This window comes from Dipodomys spectabilis, unplaced genomic scaffold (assembly GCF_019054845.1).
Source record: "Dipodomys spectabilis isolate Male_0828 unplaced genomic scaffold, ASM1905484v1 ptg000002l, whole genome shotgun sequence".
Classification (NCBI taxonomy): Eukaryota; Metazoa; Chordata; class Mammalia; order Rodentia; family Heteromyidae; genus Dipodomys; species Dipodomys spectabilis.
In genome coordinates this window covers 36,974,734-37,002,091 of record NW_024870679.1, presented here as the reverse complement: position 1 = coordinate 37,002,091, position 27,358 = coordinate 36,974,734, and the positions used below count along the sequence as shown (strand labels likewise).

At 39.8% G+C, this 27,358-nt stretch overlaps 1 protein-coding gene across 1 annotated transcript in view; it reads left to right on the top strand.

Moving 5' to 3' along the window:
• Positions 1–27,358, top strand: part of Pde4b (phosphodiesterase 4B) — a 354,760-nt gene that overhangs the window by 244,665 nt on the left and 82,737 nt on the right. Inside the window, exon 5 of the mRNA XM_042676846.1 lies at positions 3,542–3,591. Coding sequence (XP_042532780.1) covers positions 3,542–3,591 — 50 coding nt within the window. The remainder of the gene's footprint in view (positions 1–3,541; positions 3,592–27,358) is intronic.

Here is a 27,358-nt window from a genome sequence, read left to right as displayed (position 1 = left end):
GACCATAAAAACACCAGGTGATGGTTGTTCACATCTCTAATCCTAGTTACTCAGGAGGCTGAGATCTGAGGATCATATTTTGAAGCCAGCCCAGACAGAAAGGCCATGAGACTCTTATTTCCAGTTAACCAACACAAAGCCCAAAGTGGAAGTATGGATCAGGTGACATAGTGTCAACCTTAAGTGAAAAATCCAAGTATGAATGAATGTTCTGAATTCAAGCTCCACTACTAGCACACACACAAAGATTTTGTGAACAGAAAGCCAGGCAAAACATTCCAAGAGAGTACTTGGTTCCTCACATCACTTTCACATCAGTAGTTCATCTAATTAACAACCCATCAGCATTTTTTGGAATTTGCAGTATTTCATAGGAAATTCATTGGTAAAACAGAAGGAAAAGGATGCCAAAGAGCATCCTGAAGGGAATGAATTGTAGATGAGTGGTAGAGATAATATGTTCTCATCCTCATTAAGATGAGGAAGTAACCCTAAAGATAGAGATAAAACACCATTGGAGAGTAGAGAAGGGACTGTTTCAGCTAAGTAGTATTCATTGGAAAAGATATTTTACCTTGGAAGGGTAGAGGAGATTTAGTGTGCACAGAACTTCTCTGACAGAGGAATCACCTGAGAAATGACACAAAAGGAACAACACATGCTCAAGGCAAAAGGAATGATTGTGCTTAGGCTTGGTAAGCTCTACATCAGTTCTTTCATTCATATATCCATCCCTTAACCCATCTATCCTACCATCCATCATCCATCCATCCATTCATCCATTCAACTAGCCACTCAATGTGTATTACTGAGCAGTTGGTATACAAGAGGCTGTCATGGATGGGATCCCATAAGTTGTTCCCTACCTACAAAAAGCTTAATTTTAGTTTAAGAATTCATATACTACACAGAGACTAATTAGATAATGCTGTGTGTGTGTGTGTGTGTGTGTGTGTGTGTGTGTGTGTGTGTGTGTGTGTGTGTGTGTGTGTGTGTGTGTGTGTGCTAGTCCTGGGGCTTGAACTCAGGGCGTGGGTGCTGTCCCTGAAGTATTTTTCTCAAAACTAGCACAATAACACTTGAGCTACAGCTTCACTTCCAGCTTTTTGGCGATTAATTAGAGATAAGAGTCTCATGCACTTTTCTGTCCTGGCTGGCTTTGAACCACAATTCTCAGATCTCTACCTCCTGAGTAGCTAGGATTACAGACATGAATACTGGTACCCAGCAGACAGTGCCTATTTCAATTACGATTTTTAAGTTCTACAAAGGAAAAACACAAGCTGTGCAAAAGCACAAGCCAGTCGGTAGTTTGAGATGATATGTCAGGTACAGAGGAGAAATCCTGAGAGATAAGCGGGGAAAAGTATGTTGAGGCCAGAAGAGCAAAAGACTTTTTATACCATCACAAGGAGTTTAGAATTTAATCTCTCATTTTTCCTGAAAAACAGCCCTCAATATTAATGCAGGTGTTGTCAGCTGATGATATAGTGAAAGAGCTTACACTCTGACTCAGAAAAATTTGGCTTTGAATCCTGCCATGCCAGTGAGAAACCAAGTATGTTTCAGTATGTTTCTTAACTTCTGTAAGCGTCAGTATTTTATCTTTAAAATTTAATGATAATGCTCTCAGGAAAAGCTAAGAATTACCTTAGTACTGTGTCTCCCAGAGAAATATCTCTGGATGATAATTTCTCTCCTCTTGTCACATAGAAAACTTTGATGCTTTGGAGTCAGGTGCCTTTGTCTAGGATCACCCAGCTAATAAATTAGCACTATCTAAGATCCTTTCAATAGACTCTGAAGCCACAATGTATGATTGCATAGAAGCTAGGTCATCCCTAATCCACAAGAGATTCACTTGCAGCATGTGAAAACTAAGGAAAATAATCTACGTGATCAAACCAGTATGAAGATACTTCCTTAGCAACATGATGAAGGTCTTTCTCTGCTAGTTATGTGACTTTTTTCTCAAACTTGCTTGTGTAGGGAAATTCATGGAGAAATACATATGTATGTATATATGTGTAGATAGGTACATATATATACATATGTATGTATATATTCTCAGGCCTCATGCTGGATGTATGTATGTATGTATGTAGGTAGGTAGGTAGGTAGGTAGGTATGAATTGAAAGATGCTCTCAGTGACTGAGAAAAAGAAAAAAGAAAATGGAGCTCACTGCATGTACCTGATGCTCACACATGCTCAGTAACTACTCTCTTGCTCATTGCCAGTGCTGGTACTCAGCGGGACTGAGAATCACTGGCACCTATTGTTGTAAAGATGAGGTCACCTGACTAGCAGCATGGCTACACCAGGAAACTTGTGAGCAATGCAAACTCTGAAATACAACCAGCCCCACTGAATCAGAAGCTAGAGAGAGAAACTTCAAAAAGATTTTGGGGGGGAGGTCCAGTTGTGGGGCCTGAACTCTGGGCCTGGGCGTTGTCCCTCAGCTCTTCAGCTCAAGGCTAGCGCTCTACCACTTGAGCCACAGCGCCACTTCCGGCTTTTTTTCTTTTTGCTTATGTGGTGCTGAGGAATCGAACCCAGGGCCTCAGGCATGCAAGGCAAGTGCTCTAACACTGAGCCACCTTCCCAGCCCTCAAAAAGATTTTTTAATAAGGCTCCTCTTGGGGATCCTGATGCACCCTCAAGTTTAATGTCTTTGTTCTCTCTGTTCCAGGAAGTCTTCCTAGAGTTTTCACTGGGAATCTGGGAGCATTTGGTGGAGAAAGTCTTGCAAAGAGTAAAAAGAATAACATGGTTCTGGTGGTACAGCCTTGAGCACAAAAGCTAAGGGACGACACCCAGGCCCTGAGTTCAGGGCCAGTAATGGTGCGTGTGTGTGCACGTGTGCACACGCACACACAAACACAGACACATACACGAGAAGGATCGTGAGACTGCACAATTAGAGTAAGGATAGAGAGGAAGAAAAGCAAATAAGAAAGAAAAAGAAGAGGAGGCTCGGTATTAATGGAACATGAGTTTGTTTTCTTGCTCTAAGGAAGAGTGACTCCACACTTCCCCCTTGTCATGACAGTTCCCTAGCTTAAGCAAACTGGATTACTGTTGCCACTAGCTGTGTGACCTTTGGCAAGTGACTTCACCTCTGAATTTCAGTTTCCTGAACTGACAGATCTCCAACAGTTCCTTTGCATTTAACTTTCTACAATTCTGCTCAAAGGAATGGGAATTTATTCAGACATGTGGAGTGATGCCTAAGCATAAGCATCTCCTCTTCTGGGAGACTTCTGGGGCTGCAAAACCTAAAACATAGGGGCTGCCTAGGGACCTGGAGTAAACAACTTCCTTCCTGGCAGGTTGGAGCATCCTGAACAGAGCAGAGGGAAATTCCAGGCCATCTGGATGTGAGAGAATTGTAGTCATCTACCCATGTTACAGGAGCCTGCCTTCCGGAGATAGCATTATGTCACTTAATTGCTCATTATGACCTGGAAAACTCCTCAGGGATTCTAGGGGTGGGAGGTGTTAATGCACCAACTCAGGCCTTCTTTTCCTGTTCCCCACAGGAGGTCCCCAGCGGCCAGTCAGCCTTCTGTCTCCAGAGTCAACCTGCAAGGTAGGCTATGCCCTGAGATCTTTTTCAGTGTTTCAAATTACACATGTGTCACTTATTCACAACCAAACTGCCAAATAATGCAGCATTCCTTTGCCTGCTGTGGTTCTCACATATGTCTCTTGGGGACTTTTTTCAAGGTGCTTGGCGCTTCACTTTGTTTCACTGAGAGGACAAATTACAAGCAATAGTAAATAATTTGAGAATCCAATGAACAAGTGGTGCTGATGGTTCTGATCAGGAGCCTGAGGCAGAAATCTGTTGAGAGTACAACTTGACTTCAGCTTACTGGCTCCAGTGAACTCCAGGAAAGCTAACCTCAAAGACCCTCAAGGTGTGCACCTTGGCCCCGAGGCTCCCAGGGGCCTGTTAGTGGTTTTCCTCTTAGCGTCACCTCCAGATCCCACTTGAATCTATATCCTGGCCAGGTGTGAAACCAAAGGTTCTTTCCAAGTTACAAATCATTTCTATTGGAAGTCATCCAACGTTGTTCCTTCAGGGTGTTTTGTGTGTGTGTGTGTGTGTGTGTGTGTGGAGTAGATCCGCTTTTTCTGTAGGAGTGAGAGCTGCTGAAAGGAAGGGCCATCTTGAAGGAAAATCATAGGAATGTGTGTGTTCAAGGCACATTCTTCTTGCTTAAAATACAACCAGGTAGATGCCCTTTAAAAAAAAAAGCCAAATGGGGCTGGGAAGGTGGCTCAGTGGTAGAACGCTTGCCTTGAATGCATGAGGCCCTGGGTTTGATTCCTCAGCACCACATAAGCAAAAAGAAAAAAGCCAGAAGTGGCACTGTGGCTCAAGTGGTAGAGCGCTAGCCTTGAGCTGTAGAGCTGAGGGACAGATCCCAGGCCAAGAGTTCAGGCCCCACGACCGGACCCCCCCCCCCCAAAAAAAAAGCCAAATGTAAGTCTTTCCCTTGAACCTAACCCATTACTCTAGTGTAGGCTTCAGCAAAACAACAAGGGAAACAATTAAGATGTACTCTCATACTTAAACCACCTGACAGCTAACACTACCCATACAATTTCTATTTTCAGAAGAGCTGCTCTCATCTCTTTATTCTTATGATCTTCCTTACTTGGATGTTGTGTTCTGTTCCTATTCTGACCCTAAGTGTCATAGAAGTGCTATAAAAACCTAACTTCTAAAAGAAGGGAATAAAGGCAGTGGATTCCTTTGGCTCATTGGCTTCTGAAGTATTTATGGTATATGCTTTAAAAAATGTATGTATAAGACTGAAAACAGGAATAAAAATAAAAGAAAAGACATTAAATAAAGGTGAGTTTACTCCAAAGCTCTATGATATGAAATAAGAAGCAAATAATACTCTATAGACTTCAAAAACCTGGGTGCTGGATGTTCTGTTTCCTTTAGAAATTTTATAAAAAGAAATAGACTGGCTTAACATATAACTGGTGTTGCATACCTGGAGATCAAAGGAGAGGGTTTTGAAACTTTTATTTTATCTTGATGGCCCACAAGAGAGGAACTATTGCTAACCTTTGTGTTTGCCAAATTAACTAAGATGCTTTTGATACTCATTGGAATAATTAGATTATATTTTTCTATTTCTTAAAAAAAATTCTGACACATATTAGGAGAATGTGCGTGATATTTGTGGATCTATAAATTAAATCCTTAGCTAAGAGTCGGTTGCAAAGATCATTTTGTGATTATTGGCATAGTAGCTACAGCTTGCCAACTAGAGTTTCTTTTGCTATTTTTTTAAACAATGGAGTAAAGCAATGACAATAACACTTAGGCAATTTGTTTTTGTCTGTCTTTGTGGCAAACTACAAAAATCCTGGCTTTTTATTGGGAAGAGACTATAGTGGTACCAATTATTACGTAATTATGGGTTTCAAAATCTCCCTTAACAGTTAACCACAGTCAGAAAAGGAAGGAGGAGCCACACATCCCGTGTTTTGTTCTTATTATCAGCTTAAATAAGTCAGGCAGATTTTTCCTGTTATTTTAATATTTATCGGCATATGACAAAGAGGTGTGTTTAAATAGAAACTTTAAAGGGGAATGAAAAATAAATGGCCCAAGCAAACAGAATAGAGAGCCAGAGTACTGCTTAAAACATACTTTTTTTCCATGACAGTAAGATCAAGTTTTCACTTATTTCAAGTACTGAAGTTGAACTCATGCATTTCAATATGAAACCTAAGATACAAGGTACAAAATATTCACCAGAAATTTTACAGATTTAGCAACAATGTAATTGGTTAACAAAGCCTGACTGCTTGAGATAACTGTACTCTTGTACAAAAGCAAGTTTAAGACAAAGCCAGATCTTAAAAGACAGCTCCTCCTCCCCCTCCTTACCCTCACTCTCCCTCTTTCTGCTCTTCTATCACCTTTCCCTTCTTTCCCTTCTTTGTTCTTATTTCTTTATTGATATAAACAAAGGAAATAAAATTCATTGCTTAAAGTACTTGTCAGAAGCCAAAGTTAAGCTGATAAATTTATTCTTACAAAGTGATCATTAACTGAAACAAGCGGTGGGGATTATAGATCTCTCTGTCTGAAATACCTTTCTTTTCACTGTTAAAACAATTCATAGCTGTCCTGATTCAAAAGAAATTTCTCTGCTTTTTGGCATAATTGCTCCGTTTCTTTTTACTGTGGCAACAGTTTGATTCTAGGATATGCTATGATTTCTGGCTGGTATGTCTCTCTTGGAGCTACACCTCATCTCTTTATTCATGAAGGTGCTTAGCATAATTATTTCCACATAGTTGGAACACAGAAAAAAATATTGGATTTACCAGAGAACTACCTATTTGGACTTAATCTGCAGGCAAATGCTGATAAAATTGCAGTTTAACCATAAGCTAATGTTTTTATCTTTATGGCTATGAAAAGTATTCAGTTGTCTTTTTCTTTTGTAATAAAAATCAATTATTAGCCAGGTGATGGCAGCTCATGCCTGTAATCCTAAAATCAAAGTTCAAGGCCAGCAGGGGAAGAAAAATTTGTGATACCCCTCTCAACCTATAATTGGGTATAGCAACATGTGCCTTTCATACTAAGCTACATGGGAGGCCAAGATTAGGAGGATCGAGCTTCCAGGTCAGCTAGATCAGAAAAGTCCAGTGGATGCAGTGTCATGCACTGGTCATGGGAAGCCCATGATGGAAGCCTAAAATAGGCAAGTCGTGGTCCAGGTGCACACCAGGGCAGGAGACAAGCTCCTAATTCAAAAACAAAACAAAACAAGCTGAAACTAAAAGGCCTGAGTCAAAACTCAGCCTCTAGTTCAAACATCAATACTACCAATTAAAAAACCAGCTATTACGTTGAAATTAAAAGAGCTTTGGAGCACATTCCATAAACTGCTTACATAGGCTGATGTATTTATACATATTTTGATTAAAAAGTTAAATCTGAGATATTAGAACTTTGACTTGTGAGTAAGAAAGCCAAGTTAAAAGAAAGGCGAACTTTAAACCCAGAAAGAACAGTGTGGCAGCCATACACCCTCAGGTTGAGGGGAGCAAGGCTGTAAATCCTTCTGGGGGTGTTGAAAACATGAACATTGTAATGTTTTTAATGAGCCTTCAATCTGTATCACAGCTTGCTTTTCCACAGGCATAAATTCCAGGCTTTTGCCATAGGGAACTGAAGGGTTCAAACAGAAAGGGAGCAACAACACAAAAGAATCAATGAAAGAAAACTGTGAGACTGGAACTTGAATTCTGCCACCAATACAAATTCAAAATGGAAACACATTTTAGCAATGCACCTCCCTGGAATTATTTTCAATAGACAAGATCAGATACTATTTTTTTAAAACTCAGCATGCATACACACATGTGTACGCACAGGTAATCCTCCCACTTTTCCAACCCATTTATCCTTTGCTTTTGCATGCATTTCATTAGTAGTTACAAGTACTCAAAAACTGGCCAAGAAGATGAATTATCTTGTGGCGACTGCCATTACACCATGATTCCTCCCTTTATCATCATTTCTGAGTCATATAAACGTGGCATGATTTAAACCAAAAAAATGTCGTCCCTATATTATTTGCGCAGCTAAAGTGACCTATGAGGTGTGATATCCTATGCTCACATTTTTGCTCTAAAATTTGCCTATAAACATTACGAAGATTGTAACCCAGGAGTCTGTAGGTCATCATGAATGAGAACAAGTCACAAGATAAGTAGAGGATTGCCGTGAGACGACCAGCTGGCTGCAGACACCAAGTCTATCTCAGCTTGGGTATCCACAGCCTTGATTGATGGTGGTTTCCAACACTGGTCACTTCAAATACATTTCAAGACTCTATTCGGAGAACTGGGATGAGGCAGTATAGAGCTTTCCAGTAAAATCTGAAATGGGCTGGCCTAAGTGAGAAACAATCTTAATTAAGATTTCCAGTGCTCCAGGGGATCCAATTCTTCTAGTCTAAGTGTAGGCCTTTCTGGAGGAGGATGACTCCACCAGTTGATTAAACAAAAGAAGAGGCCTTTTCCGAGGAAGCCGGTTTCTCCATGCAGATTCCTCTCATGCTAACCCTTGCCTTTTGAGCTTCAGAGGGTGTACTAGATTCAGGGTCTTTTTGAGATGTCCTCCAAAGGCTCTGAGAAATCTGAGATTCTAAGCAATTCAGAAAGTCAAGACATTGGTTTCCTTCTCTTTCTTTGCCCCGGAACTCCCAGAGCTGTAGATAAGAGGGAGACTGTGCATGGGCAGAAGGCTCTGTGGGAGCAGTAGTGATGGCTTGAATGCTGAGTGGTGTCAGATGACTGGAAATGAAGCCCAGCATAAGCAGAACCTTTGCTTGGTTTCTACATTAAGCAAGAACTGGCAGGCAGGATTACAACATTTATGGGCAAATAGGAATAAAATCAATTCTTGTTACCCAAGGCTGTGAACACTCACAATAAAGGAAGGATAGAAGGTAATAAAAATAAACAAAAAAAAAAAAAGTAAAAGGAGAAAAGACAAGGAAAACTAGAAATAGTAGACTATGTTTTACTCAGTATTTTGGATGCAGTGTCACCTGAATTATTGGGATAATTTTAAAAATAATTATTGGCTTAATTTCTCACCATGGGAAGTTTAGGAAACCTGCATATTAAACAACAGAGAAAACACCAGAAAAGTTCCAGTAATTCTGAGAATACTTCTTCAAATTTTCATTTCTTGATCATTATTTTTACCCAAAATGGTCTTCTTTTGCAAATTTACCCTAGAGCATCAACACTGAGCTTATTTATATTGATTTGCAATCATTTCATATGTGTCTAAAATCAAGCATGGTTATTTACAAAACTATTAACAAGCCAGTTGAAGTGTGAATAGTTGTAATGTTACCCTTAAGCAAAATATTGCCAAAAAATAACACCTTTCTCATTAATGGCTCATTCGTTCAAAATTAATTTCTCAATTTGGTATGAATCTTTTTTATTTTTTGCGTACTTTAATGGAACCAATGAGACCCATACCACTTCATCTCTTATTAGCTGCCTGAAGGGCTGAGTTCATTCCACCAAGAATCCACTTCATGTTTTTGTTCTGCTGAGAAACACCATCCTCCACCCCCCTCCAGAAAGTTGGAATCATGCATGTTAGTAAGTATTTCAGTTATGCTATTGACGTCAATGGAGTCATTAAATAGATTGCTGGCCCTCCCAGAGGCAAATCGCTGCCAGGGACCTAGATACAGACACTTTCCTCTCCCTCCCTCCCTCCCTCCCTCTCTCTCTCTCTCTCTCTCTCTCTCTCTCTCTCTCTCTCTCTCTCTCTCTTTTATAAAGACAACCATCAGGTTTTGCTGTAGCTGTAAGCCAGAGAAAGGGGAAAGTTTATACTGTTAGACCTATCTCCAAACAGTTTCTTTCTTTTGCATTTAGTCCCAGCCTTTCTTTTCTCTTTGGTTACAGTCGGCTCAGTCAGAAAGATACCCAGAAATTGTTGCCTGAATGTTTTGTGTGCAAAAGCATCTCCTTGCAAATGAGACCATGAAAAAAAAAAATGAGTCTTACCTTTTGCTCTACACAGCTCATCTTAATGTTTATTTGGTGGGATAAATTTCTAGGCAAATCACTATTGTCTGTTAGTAAGATTGTGTTTGCTATCTAGTTGCCTGATTAAACAATTTACACACACACACACACACACACACACACACACACACACACTTTTGATTTTCGACCACCTCTGCATAGCTTCTGCATAGCTTTGAGCTCTAGCCTCTGGTCTTTGAGTCAGCCTTTATGTGCAGCCAGCCTGGTGCTGAGCTGTGGCAGGTTGACTCCATAGTTAGGGGTGGAGGAGGAGCTGGGAATAAAAGCTTCGTTTCCCTTGGATGTCTCATCTGCTGTGCTCCTGCAAGAGGCTGTCCACGTGCGTGTGTCCTCCCAAACCCCAGCTGCTGCCCGCCTCAAGCCTGGTCATGCAGCTACCTGGTGTGTTGGCATGTCTGAGAAAACCCTTCAGGAAACAGCTGCCTCCTTCTGGGTGCTTCTGACAGCTCTATTTACCTGGGCAGCCCTAGAAGTCAGAGCCAAGATTCTTCAAACACCTGGACTCTTTCGTGTCCCAGGCTCAAAGTTAGGGAAGCTTCTATAGTAGATTTCTTCAAAGCTGGCCATCAAAGTCTGCCATAGAGCCTACAGAATTCACTTCTCACTTCAATCCCTTCCTTTCCCACCTTGTCCTGGACTTACCCCACCCCCACCCAAGGAAGGGTATGTACTTATCACCAAGTATGTATGCCAGACATCTGAACATTTAGGGGGATCCTTTTATGTCACCTGGAAACATATTCATCACCTCTTCTCTTCTGTCCATCTCCCTGCAGTCCTGGCTTTGAGGGATGAGATCACCATTTACCTTTTTATCTCTCTCAGCACCAACTGTAGGTAATTCTTTAGTCTTTTTCCTAGGCTATCCTTGTTTTTGTGTTTTGTTTTGTTTTATAATCCACTGCCCTCTTCTAGCTCAGTGTTTTGTCATCCTGTACCAAAACAATTATGATGAACCTCCAACTTGGATTATTTTCCTGTTTTTCTCTCACCCCAATTCAGCCTTCATTCTAATTGTAATATTACTCTTCTAAACCAGGTAATATGTATTACCTAGTCTTGGTTTACCTTGGCCTTTACACTAAGATGAAAACTTACTTTAAAAAATTATCCTTAAATACTTGTTCTTCTTTACCTTCACCTACCTCGTTCTAATGGCCTTTCTGTAAACACACACAGCTAATAGCTAGGGCACTGAAGGTACTATTTCTGAGGATGCCAGGCCTGTCTAACCTTTGCTTTTTTACAAGCTCTTTCCTTTCCCTGAGTTGTTCTTTCTCAAAAATATTACCCTCATTATTCAGCTCAAGAGTTTCTTGCATGAAAGCTTTATGTGTTCTACTTCTTAGATTCTGTGGTTAGGATTAAAATAAATGTATAGTCTTAATCAAGGGCTGGCGACATAGTATATGCTTAGAAAACATGACTTGGCTCATCTGAAAAGTACTTTTCTGATCCTTTAAGTCTCAGTTTTTCTACCATCTTCAGAGTAATCAATGTTCTTCTCCCATTCTAAATCAAGAGTGTACCAAGTTCAAATACTAGTTCTTTTTCATAGCCCCAAATTTATAGCACAGAACATAATAGATGCCCAATAAATGTTTATAGCATGGACGAGCCAAAGTGGAAGAATGCCCATATCTGAATCCAAAAGTGTTTAAAGGAACTAAGGTACATATTTGTCTTCGTTCAGGCTTGCCTAAACATCTCTCTACTAGTTCTCACATTGTGATGCCCTGGTTAAACCTGACTGAATACGATTGTGAAGGTACTTGAATAGAAATCTAGTATATCAGTGCAGCAAGAAGTGTCAATGTTCAAGAAGTGGAATAAAACAAAACCACACGATAGAGTATTGTTCTGTTCATACCAAGCCCAGTGCCTAACATAAAATAGGTTCTTCAGTAACATAATGAATTGAGTTGGGGATCTAGATCAATATCTGAGACAAATTGCACCAGAGACTCAGTTTTCTCATCTGGAAAATGGGAATTTTCATAATCTATAGTATAAAATTAGATCAGAAAAAGCAATGTAAAATGGCTACAAGTGAGCTAGAGTGCCTCTTTCAAACGGCAGCTCTAACCCTATGCGATCTTGAGACAAATGACTTAACAGCTCTAGAGTTCCTCATCTTAAAAACTGAGATGGGAAATAATGCCTATCTGATATGTGAGTTATTAAAATTAAATAGTGTCACATAGGTAAAACACTCAGGAACTTCCAAGACTGATGCTATTAGTCCCAGGTAAGCATGTCTCACATAGCACTGATATAGAATGGTGAAGTTAAGAACCCAGGCCTTGTTTCAGTAAGAAAGCAAAACAAAAGGCTCCTGTTGAGGTCTTTCTAGAAGATTCTGGTGTACTTCCTTTCCCAGTAATACAATCTTACCCACATCCATCTGCAGTTTCGCTTTTTATGGTTTCAGTTATCCTCAGTCAACCATGGTTAGGAAATATTAAATTGAAAAATTCCAGAAAGAAAATAATCATGACTTTCAAATCACATACTCCTCTGAGTCACATGACAAAACCCTGCACCATACCATTGTATACACAATGGGAATTATCCCTGTGTTTTGCAAATCATACTATTTCATTCACCTGCCTGTTTGCTCCGAAGTAGCATCTCAGCTATCCGACTGATGCTATAACAGTACTCGTGGTCAAGTAACCTTTTTTGTTTTATTGAATACAGTAACTATTATATTTAGTCGTTGGCTGCTGTTAATCTCTTGCTGTCCCTAATTTGTAAATTTGTAAATATAGAGTGGGCAAATGTATCAAGTAGGTATACATACATATCCTATACATATACATATAAGGTTCAGAACTATCTGTGGTTTCAGGCATTCATTGGAGATGCCTTAAAAATATATCCTTCAGAGATAAAAGGAAACTAGTATATAACTTCCTTGAAGTATTTGTTGTTGTTAGGTTTGGTTCTGTTTCTAGTTAGTACTGGAGCTTTAACTCAGAGCCTCATACTCTCACTTGGCTTTTTCACTCAAGGCTGGCACTCTACCACCAGAACCACAACTCCTCTTCTGGTTTTTTGCTGGTTAAATGTTCTCCTTCTATAACCATTAAAATCTAGTTAGATAGCAATAGATTTAGAGCTGGAGAGCTGAGAGGAGAGAAGAGCAAGCAGGCCTGAGAAAATACTAAGCTTGGCTGTTTCTCTTAGTAGCAAAGTACAAAAATTGTGAAGTGATGCAGGATTCGGATAATTTAGTGAACGGAGAGCTAGTTCTTCTGAAGCCTAGGAGGCTGTCACATTGTAGGATCACATAAATACCATTGTTTAGCTCATGGAGGTTTCATTTAAATCCAGCCCCCAGATTTGACACACGCTTCTTCTTCGGGCCCAGGTATCTCAGCCCAGGCAGCTCAGCAGGAGCTATAAATAGAAGTTGATGAAGAGTTGCCCTTTGCAGACAAGCAAAAAAAAATCCTACTGGCAGGCCCAGTATCAAGGAGGACTTCCATTCTTTTTGCACAGACTTCTTGCCCCCTCTCCCACCCACAGTTACTGTTGACAGGAGACAGCAGCTCACACCCACCTCACCCTCTTCTCTCTTTAGAAGGATTTTAGGATGGGCCTGGAGAAGAAGGAACCTGGGCGGTTGCTTAGAGAAAAAGGAGGGAGAAAGGGGGAGCATCTGTTTCCTTTTCTGCCCCTTTCGGCCAGAGACAGCATAGTCCTGGGGGCAGGGTGCATTCTGCCTGCCTGCTTCTCGCCAGCCCCTGGCCAGCACATTATAGAGTGGCCTCTGGAGCTGTTCTGGGAAGCCAGGAGCACTTCAGGGAACAGTCTTTCACCCAAGAGAAGAGAAACAAAGCAGGGACTGTCCCCTTGAAATAGAGAACAGGCAACAGAACTCACTGAATCTTCCTTTATTGTTTTGACTTCCTCCCAACCAGAGCTGTTGACAAGGACCAAAAGTGACCCTCGCAGTTTTTGTGATTTTCCTACCCCCACCTTGGCTGTGTTCACAAAGTGAGTTGGGAGTATGGTAATCAACCAGCTCCTTTGATTTGTGGAGGCAGCAAAATGGATTCTGCAGGATTTCTCTGCCCCCAGTTAGAATTTGGGCCTACAGTCTTCGGGGCCTACTTTGGTTCATACCACTAGAATGACAAACCAGGCAATTTACAAAGCCTCACATGCCCACCTTGGGCAGCTGGTAGAGAAAGGCATTCATAGTTGTCCCATTCGTGTTGCGTGCCAGGGACCCTGTACATAGAACTCTGTGTCTCCATTATTGCGGGGGCAGATTCACATCTGTTCCTATTTCACAGACTGGAAAAGAGAGGCTTCAGAGAGAATACAGAGCCAAGTACATCATCAGCAAGTGGTAAAACTGGAGCATGAATCTATAATTCTGGAAAACCATGCTGTTTTCTCTAGTGTCTCTACCACATTGTCCCTGCCTTTAATCTATTGCAAACCTATTGAATACCATAGCCAATAGAACAGTAAGAATGGTAGGAATGTCACAATGGGAGAGCAAACAAGATTACATGATTATCACTAACCTGAAATTATTACCTAGGAGAAGCCTCTTTTTTGTGTTGTTTTCATTCTTAGTTGTTGCTGTCTTTCTATGTGGGAGGGAGCAGTACTGGAATTTGTACTAAAGGCCTGTGCCTGCTAGGCAGGTGCTCTACCACTTGAGATATACCTCCAGCCCTTTTTTTGGTCGAGTTATTTATTATTCAGATAAGGTTTTACATTTTTGCCACAGTCATCATTACATGCAATACTTCCAGCTATGCCTCCTGTGTATCTGGAGAGGCATGCATCACTATGCCCCACATTAAAAAAATATATATATATATTGTTAACAATCATTGTCATAGTATTTTTATACAAACATATAACACATATTGATCATATTTACTTAGATATAGCTTTCTTCAAAGTAGTTCATCTCATCTGTTTTATTCCAAGTAGCAAGAAAGCACCTAAGTCTTAAATATCTCTTATGTATTTATAGTTTATTTATTTGTGCAAAAAGCATTTATTAAATCCCTTCTGTATATGAGGTACCATGTTAGCTGCTGAATATATGAGAATAAAGGAAATACCTGGAGAATCATAGTTCAAAGCCATCTTTAATCAATCAGCAAAATACTAGACTGAAGGTGTGGCTTGAGTAGTAGAGCACCACTTAAGAAAGAAAGCTAAGTGAATGCATAAGGCCTTAAATGAAAGTGCCTGTGTGCATGTGCATACACACACACACACACACACACACACACACACACACACACACACAGAGGCAGGCAGGCAGACAGACACAGGAACTAGACTGGTTGTGTTTAAGTCTAATGCTGTTCCTTTCCTTATGACTGCAGATGAAGCAGATTCAGTAGCTTTGGACCTTGGTTTTCACATCTATTCCACACAGAATAGAAAATTAGCCAATTGTATATAAAGTGTTTTGAGCAGTAGCTAGCTCATAGAGAGCACTCAATACATACTAATTACTTCAAATGTGTTATAGCTTCTTGACTATTAATTAGCCTGTAAGCCCAGACCTGGCAGAAGATAGATGCTTCAGAAGTATTTTATTGAAGGAAGAATGAATAAGAAAAGAGAGATAGTTCAACAAATTACAATTGAAAAAATAAAAATAAGAAAAAGAATTTCTATCCTGCTCATGGAAAAGGGGGTTTCTTGAGTCAGAGGTAGATATTTGATAAGGAGGAGTTTGCTTCTAAAGACAGAACTGTATGGCTTTGCAACTGCCCGGCTGCTCCAGCTTTGAAGAGCCTGAAACAATGTCCATGGGCAAAAAATTTGCTTCAAAATCTGTGATACCCATCTGGATTGCCATCTGTACAAACAGAAAATAGAACTTATGAAAAAGATTTTTTTTTGTTTGTTTTTCTTTCAGGCAATGTGAGTGTTTCTCTTGCAACAAAGGCAAGCCCAAACCTCTGAGTTCTTCATTTTGGAAGGACAGGTGCAGTGGAGCCAGCTGCCCTACCAAAACAGTGACTGCCATTGCATCCCTGCATTGCTAGCAAGGTCTCAAAGGAACAATGGCTCTGAGCTGGCAAGTAAAGTCACAGCCTAAGTGTAGGACATATGTAGGGAGGGGCTTTGCACGTAGTTTTGTAAGCTTATAGGCATTCCATGCCAAAGGTGCCTTTGCTTCTTGCAACTCCACAGAGGCCTTGCTTTGACGGTGAGTCTTGCAGTGGGCTGAGTGCCCCAGCTCTGCGTGGTTTGTGGATGCCTCAAAACTGGTTTGTTACTTTTTTGTGTCTTAGGAAAGAATAAGGGCTCTCTCCATGATTTTTTTCATCAACACAATGGGTCTCTGTTCCCACTGACCTGGTTTTCCATTATTACTTTCCTCTCTCACTGCAAGCCGGTCTTCTCCCAGAAACCATTCTAGGTCTTCCATTGATTTACCCCTCTATTCATGCTCCTCTTTCCCAGCCACCTTCCATATGGTCTTCTTAATTTAACTAAAAGGCTCTGGAAAGCTTCCTACAGCTGATTCAGAACAATTTCAAGAATAATTGTCAAGTATTTCCCATTCAATCACATTGGATTGGACTAGCATATTCTGTGTATTCCCACATCATTCATGTCAGCAACTACAGCCTTTAGTTATGGCTTAATCCAAGGGTAGGAATGGATATCCTTGTGTATAAGATTCAAACTCTTAAATTTGATACATCTAGAAATAAGGAATAAGGGGCAGGAAAATAAAGACACTACCAGTCAAGACCCTCTTCTTTATTTCCAATTTAGATGCTAGCCAAATGTGCAAAATATTTTTATGGCAATACTTCAATGCATGCTTATGATTCAATACTGTAACATTCTCAAGTTTACACATCAGGCTAATTGTTACAGGGACCAAGAAACCAACCACCAAACCAAAAAAAAAAAAAAGAAAATCTGTCTTGAGAGTCAATAGAATTATATCTCATTTTGCTATAAATAAGCTATATAAAATCCAAGAAAATAAAAGTCTTTCTGACCTAGACTGTATTTCAAAACACAAGAAAATAACCATTCTTCTCAGCTCACAGAGTTGTTTTGGAAACCAAAAAGTAATTAGGAAGATCAGAAGTACAAAAGATTGCTAATTTGAATGCCTTGATGGAACCCATAATGTGACATCACAGGCTCACCCCTGTTCTCCTCACCATTCCCATTCCTGAGAAAAGAGAAAATCTGGGACTTTGGCCATCCAACAAGGCCAATCTGTTTGTACTCACTGCCTGGAGCCCACACCAATATCTTAGGTGAGGGAAGGGGTTGGTGAAAGTCTTCTTTATGTACATTATTGATTTTCACAGAGTGATGTTTAAAACAAAATTTAGAAATTTGAATGTCAAATTCACTGAGTCATCTTTGAGATTGTCTTCTTTCTCTTGTTGGAATATTTAAATTGTCCAGTTTATCCTTGCCCTCTTGAGTCTCCTGTTTCTGACTGACAAAACCCCCAGCCCTTTGCACAATGCATTGTCACCAGGTTACCCTCCATTCCAAGTCTCTTTCCAGCCTTCTGCTGACAACAGCATCAAGCACTGGATCTCCCTCTGAATTCAATATCTCCAGTGAAGTTTTCTAAATGGGAAGATATCTTAGACCTATTAAGCTTAGATGGAAGAAAAGTCATATTGGATGTAGCTCAGGGACAAAATATTGCTTCCATGGAAAGCTGAGAGTAGGTGGACTAGCAGTGGCAAACCTCAACCCAGAGGCATGTACCTTAAGACAAGTGCCAATGTGGCATCTTTTGCTCCCTGACAATGAGGATAGTTCACAGGTCTAGATATCTAGGCCTATGAGGACACCTTCCATGGACAGCTTCTACTTCCCATCTACCTTTCCATAAAGAACTACTCTTACCAGATCACTACACAGAACCCACGTAACTATTTTTTTGAGGCTTAAGTTCTAACATCTCACCATGTTCCTTCTCTGTAAACCTTTTTGTAGAGGGTCTTGAATAACTAGCTTTTGCTTCAGTGGTGAAAACATTTGTCTGAATCCCTCAGCAGTGGAATATGCTTCTACTCTCTCATTCTGTGTGTTTGTGGGATGGCTTAATACTATACCCTTTAAGCTTCTGGGGGGCGGGAGGGGAGTAGGGAGTGGGAGGGAGACTCTCCAGACAACTCTGAGACTTTTCTTTCCTGCTTTGCAGTTGTAAAACACAGAACTGCACTGTAGTTTGATAAATCCATTTGGTTCTGTCCTCCTCCTGTTTCATTTGTTTGCAAAGATCTAGCCATGAAGCTTTTGTTTAAAACACCAGGTATGGGAAGTGAGCATCAGCATGAGCTTTTTTGTAGAGTGAGATTGGACACTCAGTTAAAAAAAAAAAGAAACCTTCTATCATCAAGAATATTAACTCTCAGAAAGTCAATATTATGATTCTCTTTTTTTTAACCCAAATGAAAGTATGCCTCAGCAAAGTAAACTAGCAGAAGAGAAACTCAGCCAGTAGGTCTAGGAGCTAGGACTTAAAGCCTCACTCTTCTGACTCCCATCTCTATGTACTTGGCTCTAGTCCTAGGTATAGGTGCTACAGGTAACATACACACCTGTCTTAAAGGTGTATGTTGCCGGTTCTGAGGTTTATGTCTGCTATTCTAGTCACTTAGCTTCCCCTGAACAACACCCATGATTTTCTGAGCTATTCTTTTCTCCAAAATCTAAAACTACAGACATGATTCCAGTAAAGACTGTTTTCACTTCCAAGAACAAGTCCCCTGCTCTGAAGGAATGTGGGGCTTGGGGTAGGCCATCTTGGCAGGGAAATGAGGTAAGGGAAAGTTTGAGGACATAGCAGAGTGCTGTTCCTTGCTGGCCAGATATTCCCAGTCTCTGACATCACAAGGAGAGAGTCAGATTGCAGATCTATAGTGAAACTTAGGGCGTGCCTTGCTTCAACAGAAGGAGGCAACCATCCAGTTGTAGAGCAGCTCTGGAAAGTCCCATTTTATATAATTTGCTTTGTTCAACTTCCGACCTCCGGTGAAATTAGATGACTTAAATGAAAGATCACTGGGCTGGAACTCAAGAAAGTTAACATTTTAGTAGCAGTACCAATCAGGTAAGTGTGGGACATGGAGGTTCATCCTTTACTCTCCCAGACTTAGTCATCTTGTGTCTACAAGACCAAAATCCAATCTTATAGCATCTTCAAACTTCTAAAATGGCCCCTGGCCACAAATAGTTGGGTGTTGATGTTAGAGTGGAGACTTCTTTGCCAGAGAAGAAATAGCCCCTGAACTAGTAATCGAGGAATCTGGAATTCAAGCTCCACCCCCAGATCTTAGTCTGATTCCAAAACTTGATCTTCTTTCTAAAACACAGTGGGTTTTAGTCTTTTGTCATTCCCTCTTGTAGCTGTCACAAGTCAATTGCAAGTATGCATCCAGTGCTCATGAATATTAGGTAAACACAAAATGGACTTCACCCAAATGTAAAGATATTTGCATAGGGAGGACGAGAGTATCTTGCATTAGATCCCTAACTATTCTTAAGGTAAATATTCCCTATATATTCTCTATACTTCAGTTTCTTCCTTTTGGTTCTCTTCACCTTTAAACACTTCATCTTGGAGTTGTAAGGAGGGTGAAATGAGTTCTTTCATGTAATATGGCCTGTTACAGAGCCATGATTCCATCATTGTTGCTACTATATTTTTGTCTGCTCCTCTTGTGCCAGGAACTGGTTGATATTGGGTCTTGATCACTGACATTTAATAAACACTTGTTGAATCCAATTATTTATTTAACAAATATTTAAAAAGCTTCTACTATGTGGAAAGCTGTCTGATTGGGCCTTGGTAAAATCTAAAACATTTTACAACTTGCTTAGGGTAAAACATACAGCTTGTGTAAATCTTTTTCTTCTTCCTCTTCTCCTCTTTTCCTTTTTTACTCATCTGTCCTCTTCCTTCTCCCCCTCCTGCTCCCCCTCCTGCTGCTGCTGCTGCTGCTCCTCCTCTTCCTCCTCCTCTTCCTCCTCCTCCTCCTCCTCCTCCTCCTCCTTCTCTTCCTCCCCCTCCTCCCCCTCCTCCTCCTCCTCTTCCTCCTCCTCCTCCTCCTCCTCCCCCCCCCTCCTCCTCCTCCTCCTCCTCCTTCTTCTTCTCCTTCTCCTTCGTCTTCTTCGTCTCCTTCGTCTTGGTCTTCTTCGTCTTCATCTTCATCTTCGTCTTCTTTTCTTCTTCCTCTTCCTCTTCATTTCCAATGAAATTAACCCATATGTAATACTTAATAAGGTAGATTATCCAAGAGGAAGTAGGATTCCCAGCATACTAATAGGAAGATTAGAATCTTAAAGGGAAAAATCTCTTAGAACTCTGAGGTCAGACAAGATAATGCCACCTAATTTTGAAAAGTTCTCTGTGTGTCACAGAGAAAGAAGAGGAAGAGAAAGAGGCACATTATCTCATTTGTTCACATTCTTGTTCACAAATTCATTCACTCTAAAAGCACCTGGTAAGTATTAACCACATTATGAATCAGCCAATGTGCTTGGTAGAGAAGATACAGAAATGAGTAAGACAGTTTCTTCCCTGGGGGAGCTTACAGTCTTGTGGGGCAAACTAAAAGTGATGGGTGATACATCATAATAAGAATTTGCCAGCAGCACAAATAAAGTTCTCTCAAAGCATACAGAAAGGCAGGTAGTTTGGAGCCAGGATCCTAGCTTTAGGGAGTAGGTGATACCTGAAAAGTTTACAAATTGGGTTTTATCAAATTTTAAAAATTAAAATTTTCCATACATGGCTGTCATTTTGGCTTTCAACCAGCACATTCAGTAAGTACCCATTGCAAGCAAGGGCATCTGAAGACAGGTTAATTTTGACTAGGCCCACTAGAACAAGGAAGGTATAGGTGATAGGCTCTGAGCACTACCTTAAGATAAAGTGAAAAGTATTAAGAATGCAGACCATCTGAAATAAAGGGATAGGAGCCAAAAGACTGTAAACTATCATTGGAATGAAAGTCATCCTGAGGTTTCTTTGCAGGCAGGGAAGATGGGAGAGATGCGGTAGGATTGGTATGAAAGATTGAGGAGGAAGATAGTTAGGATTTTCTGTACCCAGCACATGAACTGAAATTTGATTTTGGTTCAGTAAAGTGCCATAGATATTTTTCTAGCAGGATAATAAATTCTCAGCTCTGTATTTCTTAGGATGGTTAATATAGCATTGGCTTCTCTGATCAGAAACAGGATCAGATGGAGTCAGAAGACATTAGAGAGATCAGTGGATCCCATTTTGCCCACCAGTGAGCTGTCTGATCTTGAATACGTTGGCAATCACTTCTTAGTCTTAGCCTCCTCATCTTTATCATAAGCAAGGAACCCCTCCCCGCCCCCACTCCCCACCAATACAACAGCAGCACTCTTGTTGATATTTGTTTTCTGAGTAGCATTCTGCTAGGCCATCTCCTAATAATGGATAAATCTCAAAACAACTCTAGGAGTACTTAAAAAAATAAAGGTAAAATTTCCCAAATACCTACCAATTGCTCTCTTAAATATCCCACAAGACAACTGAAGACAGATGCATGCAAAGTCTTAAACACAGTACTATGTTTAATAGTCCAAATTACAAATAAATCATCTGTCCATCAACTGCTGACTGGCTAGACAAAAGACATCATACCCATGCAATGAATCATTACTCAGCACTAAGACGCAAATGAGCAATATGCTAATGTCAACATGGAAGGACCCCCCAAAATTATGCTTAGTGAAAGAAGGCAGATGTGGGATGCTACATATTTTATGGTTCTATTTATATGAAATCACATGATGAGGCAGAGGAAAAAAATCCAAAATGCTTACTTTATGAGACTAAAGCAAGGAACATTAACAGTAAAGGTGCAGGAGAGAAAAAGTAGGGTGAGAAAAATGGAATTAAACTGATTTACGGAAAGGATTTTACACCATAGCAACTCTGTTAAAAGCCACTGAGTACTTGAAAAGTTAAACAGATGGTACACAAAATCAGCTTCATTGTAACTATTTAAAACACCAAAACCAATTCTGAAGTAGATATGGTTCATATGTCCACTTTCTAGATGGGGATATTAACTTTCTCAAAATCTCTACTGAGAAGTAAAGATTCAAAACTCTGTGTCTGAGCCTGAGCCTATGTCCTTGGCTACTATCCAATACTACATGCTCCCTATGAGACAAAGTGGTTGTGAAAATGATATTAAGCAGAAGACACATAGTTTTACACATTACGTACAGAACAAGCATGCATAATCCGCTGTCAAAAAGTAAATTTTTGCTGATTCTGATCTGGGTTGAAGTTAGCCAGAGGGAATGAGTGGAGAGACCTAGGAGGGTCTGAACCATGATCTAGGCTGGAAGGTACCAGGAATCTGCCCAGGGCACTGTCAAGAGAAAGAACAGAAGTTATGGAAGATGAAGTCAAGAAAGGGTTATGTGTTTCCTCTACCTCACTTTCACTCTTCTATTAACAAGAGGAGACAAAGAACAGAATTCTTCCTTTCCTTTGGCAAACAGCTGACACACTTTCCCATCATAAACTTCGTAATTCAGGATGTAAAACCAAATTCAACAGCCCAACCCAGCCAGAAGGTTAAATAAATAGATGCCAAATAAATAAGGTTAGTTCCCCCACACCCTTTGCCCACAAGTCTCTACAGGAGATACCATGTACTACTGCTCATTGATGTCTCCTAGTCAATTGTGCTTCCTATGGAAATGTGGAGGAAGGACTTATGCAGGGTTGTGAGTTGAAATTTTGAGGAACTGGTCCTGTTTGCTTATTTTGCTTTACATTTTCTAATTATAATACTCATCATTAATAACTGAATCACAGGTGAGATGGCATACTTGTACTTCATCTTTAATTTAAAAGTACTGCTAGAACTCCAAAGCTATGTCTGCAATATATGAAGAGAACAAAATGGAACTCGGTGAAAGCTATTGAATAGTAAGGAGTGGTGGGAATGGGAAAAGTGAGAGTAAATGAGGGAGTAAGTTGATCTGATCAAACTATTGTCTATGCTAAAAGAGTGGTGGGGGGGGGGGACAGTAGCCCAAAACAGGTCTTATCTGGGAGTGGAATACTAGTGGAAAGCCGAGGGAAAATGGAGAAGGTAAAGGAGGGAAAACATATCCAAAATGCTTTATGTACCTGTGTGAAAATGAAACAATAAAGCTTGCTGAGATTAATTTGGAAAGAGAGTTTGGAGATGAGAAGCACAGGGAGGGGAAGCCTCATGAACATACACTGTATGCAGATAAGCTTGTGTCAAAATGACCTTGTACAAATAATTGGTCCTAACAAAAATGCAAAAGATATAGGCCAAAAAAAAAAATCCCTCAAAAGTCAGAACATAGCCTGCAGTCTTGGCAGACAGGAATAGGTGACTTAATTGGGTTTTTCCTACATTACTTTCTATGAGTGATATGCTGTGTACTGAGGTACTTGCCACATTGTGAAACTTTATTATTAATAAATCCACATTTCCCAAAACAAATAAGATAGCACAGCAAACAGCAATGTTTGCTCTGTATACATTTGAGTGAGTTGCGTTTTCATTGTATCCTCAGGCAAGGCACTGGTGTTTCACATTGTATTGGTACGAAAAAAAAAGCAGTGTGAGAATTTACCATTTGCCTATTTTGGCAACATAAACATGGGACACTTTGTGGTCAGAGTCAGGACTCCTCATTCTGTAGGGCTTGGTAGCAGGAAGATGGAGCTGTGAGTTTCCTTAGAGAGGACAATTTTGAATCTGGAAGTCAACATAACTTGACCCATGAGGTACAGAGAATTCTGAAAACGCTGGTTTCAATGACATGCATGTGTGTCTGCCATTGTAATTAAGAGTTCAAGCTTGAAGTAGCTTGAAGAAATCTCAAATGTAGCAAAATTCAACCAATCAGTCAGAATGTGTACCTGGGTAACCAGATTCTATACACTGAGAGAACATTCTATCAGTCTCATCCTCAAAGAGATCATACCCAGAGCTCTCAAGGATCATACTTAAATGTGAGGCATTTTACTTTAAATAACAATAAAAGTGGTAAGTGGTATTTGTTTTCCTCAGAGAAGGCTTCCAGAGCTGCCCAACCCTTTCCCTGGCAAGTTACATTTAACTCTGAACCCAAACAATTTGATTTACCTCTATTACTAAGGGTAATGGAAAACCCACAAACTTTGGTGTCAGTAACTCTTTAAGTCTGTAACGTCCATTGCCTATGTATTAGCTGGGTTGTAAACTCAGCCAGGAGGGTATCCATTTGAACTTGTTGTGTACCTCAGAAACTGGCAAACTGCTTCAAAAGTTACTAGGCACTCTATAAACATTTGATATTGAATACATACATTAAAGGTGAAGTTAGCCTGAGTCCTGACTCCTCATGATGAAACAGTAATCCGACCTACTTCATAGTAGTTGAGAGATGATGCCAAGGGTGATTGAGCATGAAGACAATGGAGCTTCCTTGCTGAGGCCCAAATTCTGGCCTGATGTTCATCAGCTCTGTGATTTTGAAAAAATAAATACATAAAACAAAACAACCACAAAAATTGTGTCTCATCTTGGCATCAGTTTCACAAACTACCAAGCAAGGATAAAAATACTGTCTGTGTCTCAGGTTTGTTATACGCAATAAATGAATATATTTTAATAGTTCTTAGACTAAAATCTGGTACTTAATACTTCTTTTGTTGTTATTGTTTGCTTTTGTTTTGCACAGATCCTGGGGCTTGACCTCAGGGCCTGGTTACTATCTCTGAGCTTTTGTGCTCAAGGCTAGCACCCTAGGACTAGAGCTACAACTCTTCTGGTTTTTCTGGTAGTTAACTGGAGATTAGAGTCTCACGGACTTTTCTGCTAGGGCTTGCTTTGAACCAGGATCCTCAGATTTCAGCCTCCTGAGTAGCTAGGATTACTGGTGTAAGACACTAGGGCTCAGATAACATAGTGTGTTTTATAGACAGACTTGTTAAATAAAGATAAATAGAAGCCAGGCACTGGTGGTTCATGCCTGTAATTCTAGCTACTCAAGTAACCCAGAAGCCAGCCTAGACAAGAAAGTCCATGAGATTCTTATCTCTGATTAACCACTAAGAAGTAGTGATGTGGCTCAAGTGGTAAAGCACCAACCTTGAGTGAAAAAACTAAAGGAACAGTGTCTAGACCCTTAGGTTAAGCCTTACTACCTGTCAGCCTAAAACAAACAAAAATTAAATAGATGTAATGATAAGGAGAAAATTGGGTTGGTATGAAAATTAATGTATTTTATTATTACAAAAGGCCTAATATACCCAATCCAAAAGATACTGAATAATTTTAAATAACTTTATGGTGGTTTCTACTTCCTAAACAAGTACTTGACAAATGAACAAAATAAAATATAATCATTGAGTGCCCTGAATTTTCTAGGGATGTAGAGCACCTGTGGGTTAGAAGTATGGGGGAAAGATTCCACCAAGGACAGGGAGCTCAAGTTAGATCTGGATTAGGAATTGAATGGCAGTGGCAAAGAGTGCAAGAGGAGGTTTATAATCTGCAAAAACAGGAGGAAGAGATCAGGTCAGTCATGAGATGTTCCATCATCCACAGGATTTGGCTTCAGTTTTTAGGAGAATAATTTGTCATGGTCCAGCTTTTTAAGTTAGTTTGGCCAAAGCTCTGCTTTAGTTCAATGGCTTTAACTGTTCAGATGAACCCTTTGATAAATGTTTAGTGTGGGTGTATCTGTGTGAGTGTATCTGTGTATTCATGTCTGTATGTATCTAATATTCATGATTTCTCATTTATTGAGAAAGTATTTAGGTAGATTCCCAGGCATTTTGTTGTACCATAGTAAGTAAAATGGAAGTTATACTCTATTTATCTTCATCAAAAATGATAGATTATATAAGAAAATATACAATACACCCTCTCCTATCCTTTGAAGGATATTAAAAGGAGGCAGCAAAGATAAAATAATAGGAGGTGAAGGAGGATTGTTTAGATTGGAAAAGAGAAAAGGTCTCTCTGGGGAGGTGACATTTTTACATCAATAAGAAAGCTCAGAAAGAAAAGGACTGTTCCAGGCAGAGGAACATAATGTTCAAAGGCTTGTAAATGGTATATTGAGAAAGAAGGTCAGGATAGCTGGAGTGGCGTGAGCTGTGAGTGGCAGAAAGCAGAGTCATTAGACAGAGGCTAGATTTCCTGGGTCTTCTAGGCTATGACAAGCAGTTTGGATTAACCAATTAGGAGCTACTACAAAAACAAATTTGGAAAAAAATAGTCAGGAAAATGTATCACAAATTTTTATAAAGTTCTCTCTGACTTTAATTATATAATGTTAAAAATGATGGAGGATTGAGAAGAAAGTTAATGCAGTAGAATCCTCAAGCAATGAGATTCATTTGAGATTTTAAATCAGAAATATAAAGTGACTCTAACAATTGAATAGGAAACTTGAGGGAAAGGTTGGGATGAGGGAAAACAGGGGAGAAGAATGGAAGGGGTGGCATGGATCAAGATTCTGACTTATGGAATTGAACCTTGTTTGTGTAACTACTTAATGAAAATAATCAGTAAAAAATCAATTAAAAAATAAAGTGAATCTAACAAAATACAACTGGATTTGCTGCAGTGTTCAGCAATTATGCTTCAATGACTTGACTTAATTGATGCTTTTTAGAGGCAGGGATTATTTTCAATGCCACAAGTAATAATTGAATACACTATCAACCCCTACAATGACCCACGCCCTTAATGTATGTTCATGAAGTTACTCTGGAGACTTGGCCACAGGATTCGCCATACTACCTCTCATCTGCCAGCTCAGAGGGAGGAGACAGAGAGTCAGCAGCTCAAGAGAATGGCAGGACTTGACTGGTTGAGGTAGAGCTTTACATCTAAAAGAAGTCTAAGCTAGAGGCTTTGTGCTCATCTATCACAGTTGGCCAGGATTTTCTCTGTGAAGGGTTCTTTCTTTACCCAGGAATTCACTATCTGCAATCTCCATTGTCAAGATCTTATGAATGGGAAAGGGGTGCAAAATTGTTGCTTGACTCATAATGATGTAGAATGGCAATAATAGCAATAGTTAACTTTTACTGAGCATTGGTTCTGTGTAAAATCAGAGCTAAGTGTTTTCATTCACAGTATCTCTCTTAACCTTTAACCAACCTAGCAAGATAGGTATCCTTCTGATCTCTGTATTACAAATAATAAAATGATCGTTTTTTCTACAGACAAGAAGGAGCTAACAAGTAGAAAAGTCAAGAGTAAACATAAGGCATCCTGTCCAGACTCTAGCCTCTTTAAACAAGGATAAAATCAGGGTGCATTCCTATGTGTTATCATATGTAGCCGCCATTTTATAAACTTAGAAGATATATGGTTTTATTTCCAACTGTCTTAGTCTGGTTTCTATTTTCCCTTCTTCTCAAGATGAGGGATTAATTTGTCAGGACTGGCTAGAGAATTTTATTCACATTTCTTTCTTTTGAGTCCAGTTGCTAGGAGAAAAGTTTGTGGTTCATTGACTTTAAAAAAGAAAAGACAAGACAAGAAAACTGATTACCTACAAAAGGAGACTTTCCACCTGAAGTCAGATGTATTGACACATGTGATATCATTAAACCGTATGTTCCTCTGGATTAGTTATGACTTGACCTTTTCCTACCATGTACTTACAAATTGAAATATAGTTATCTGATTCCTTTCTGTATTAAGTAA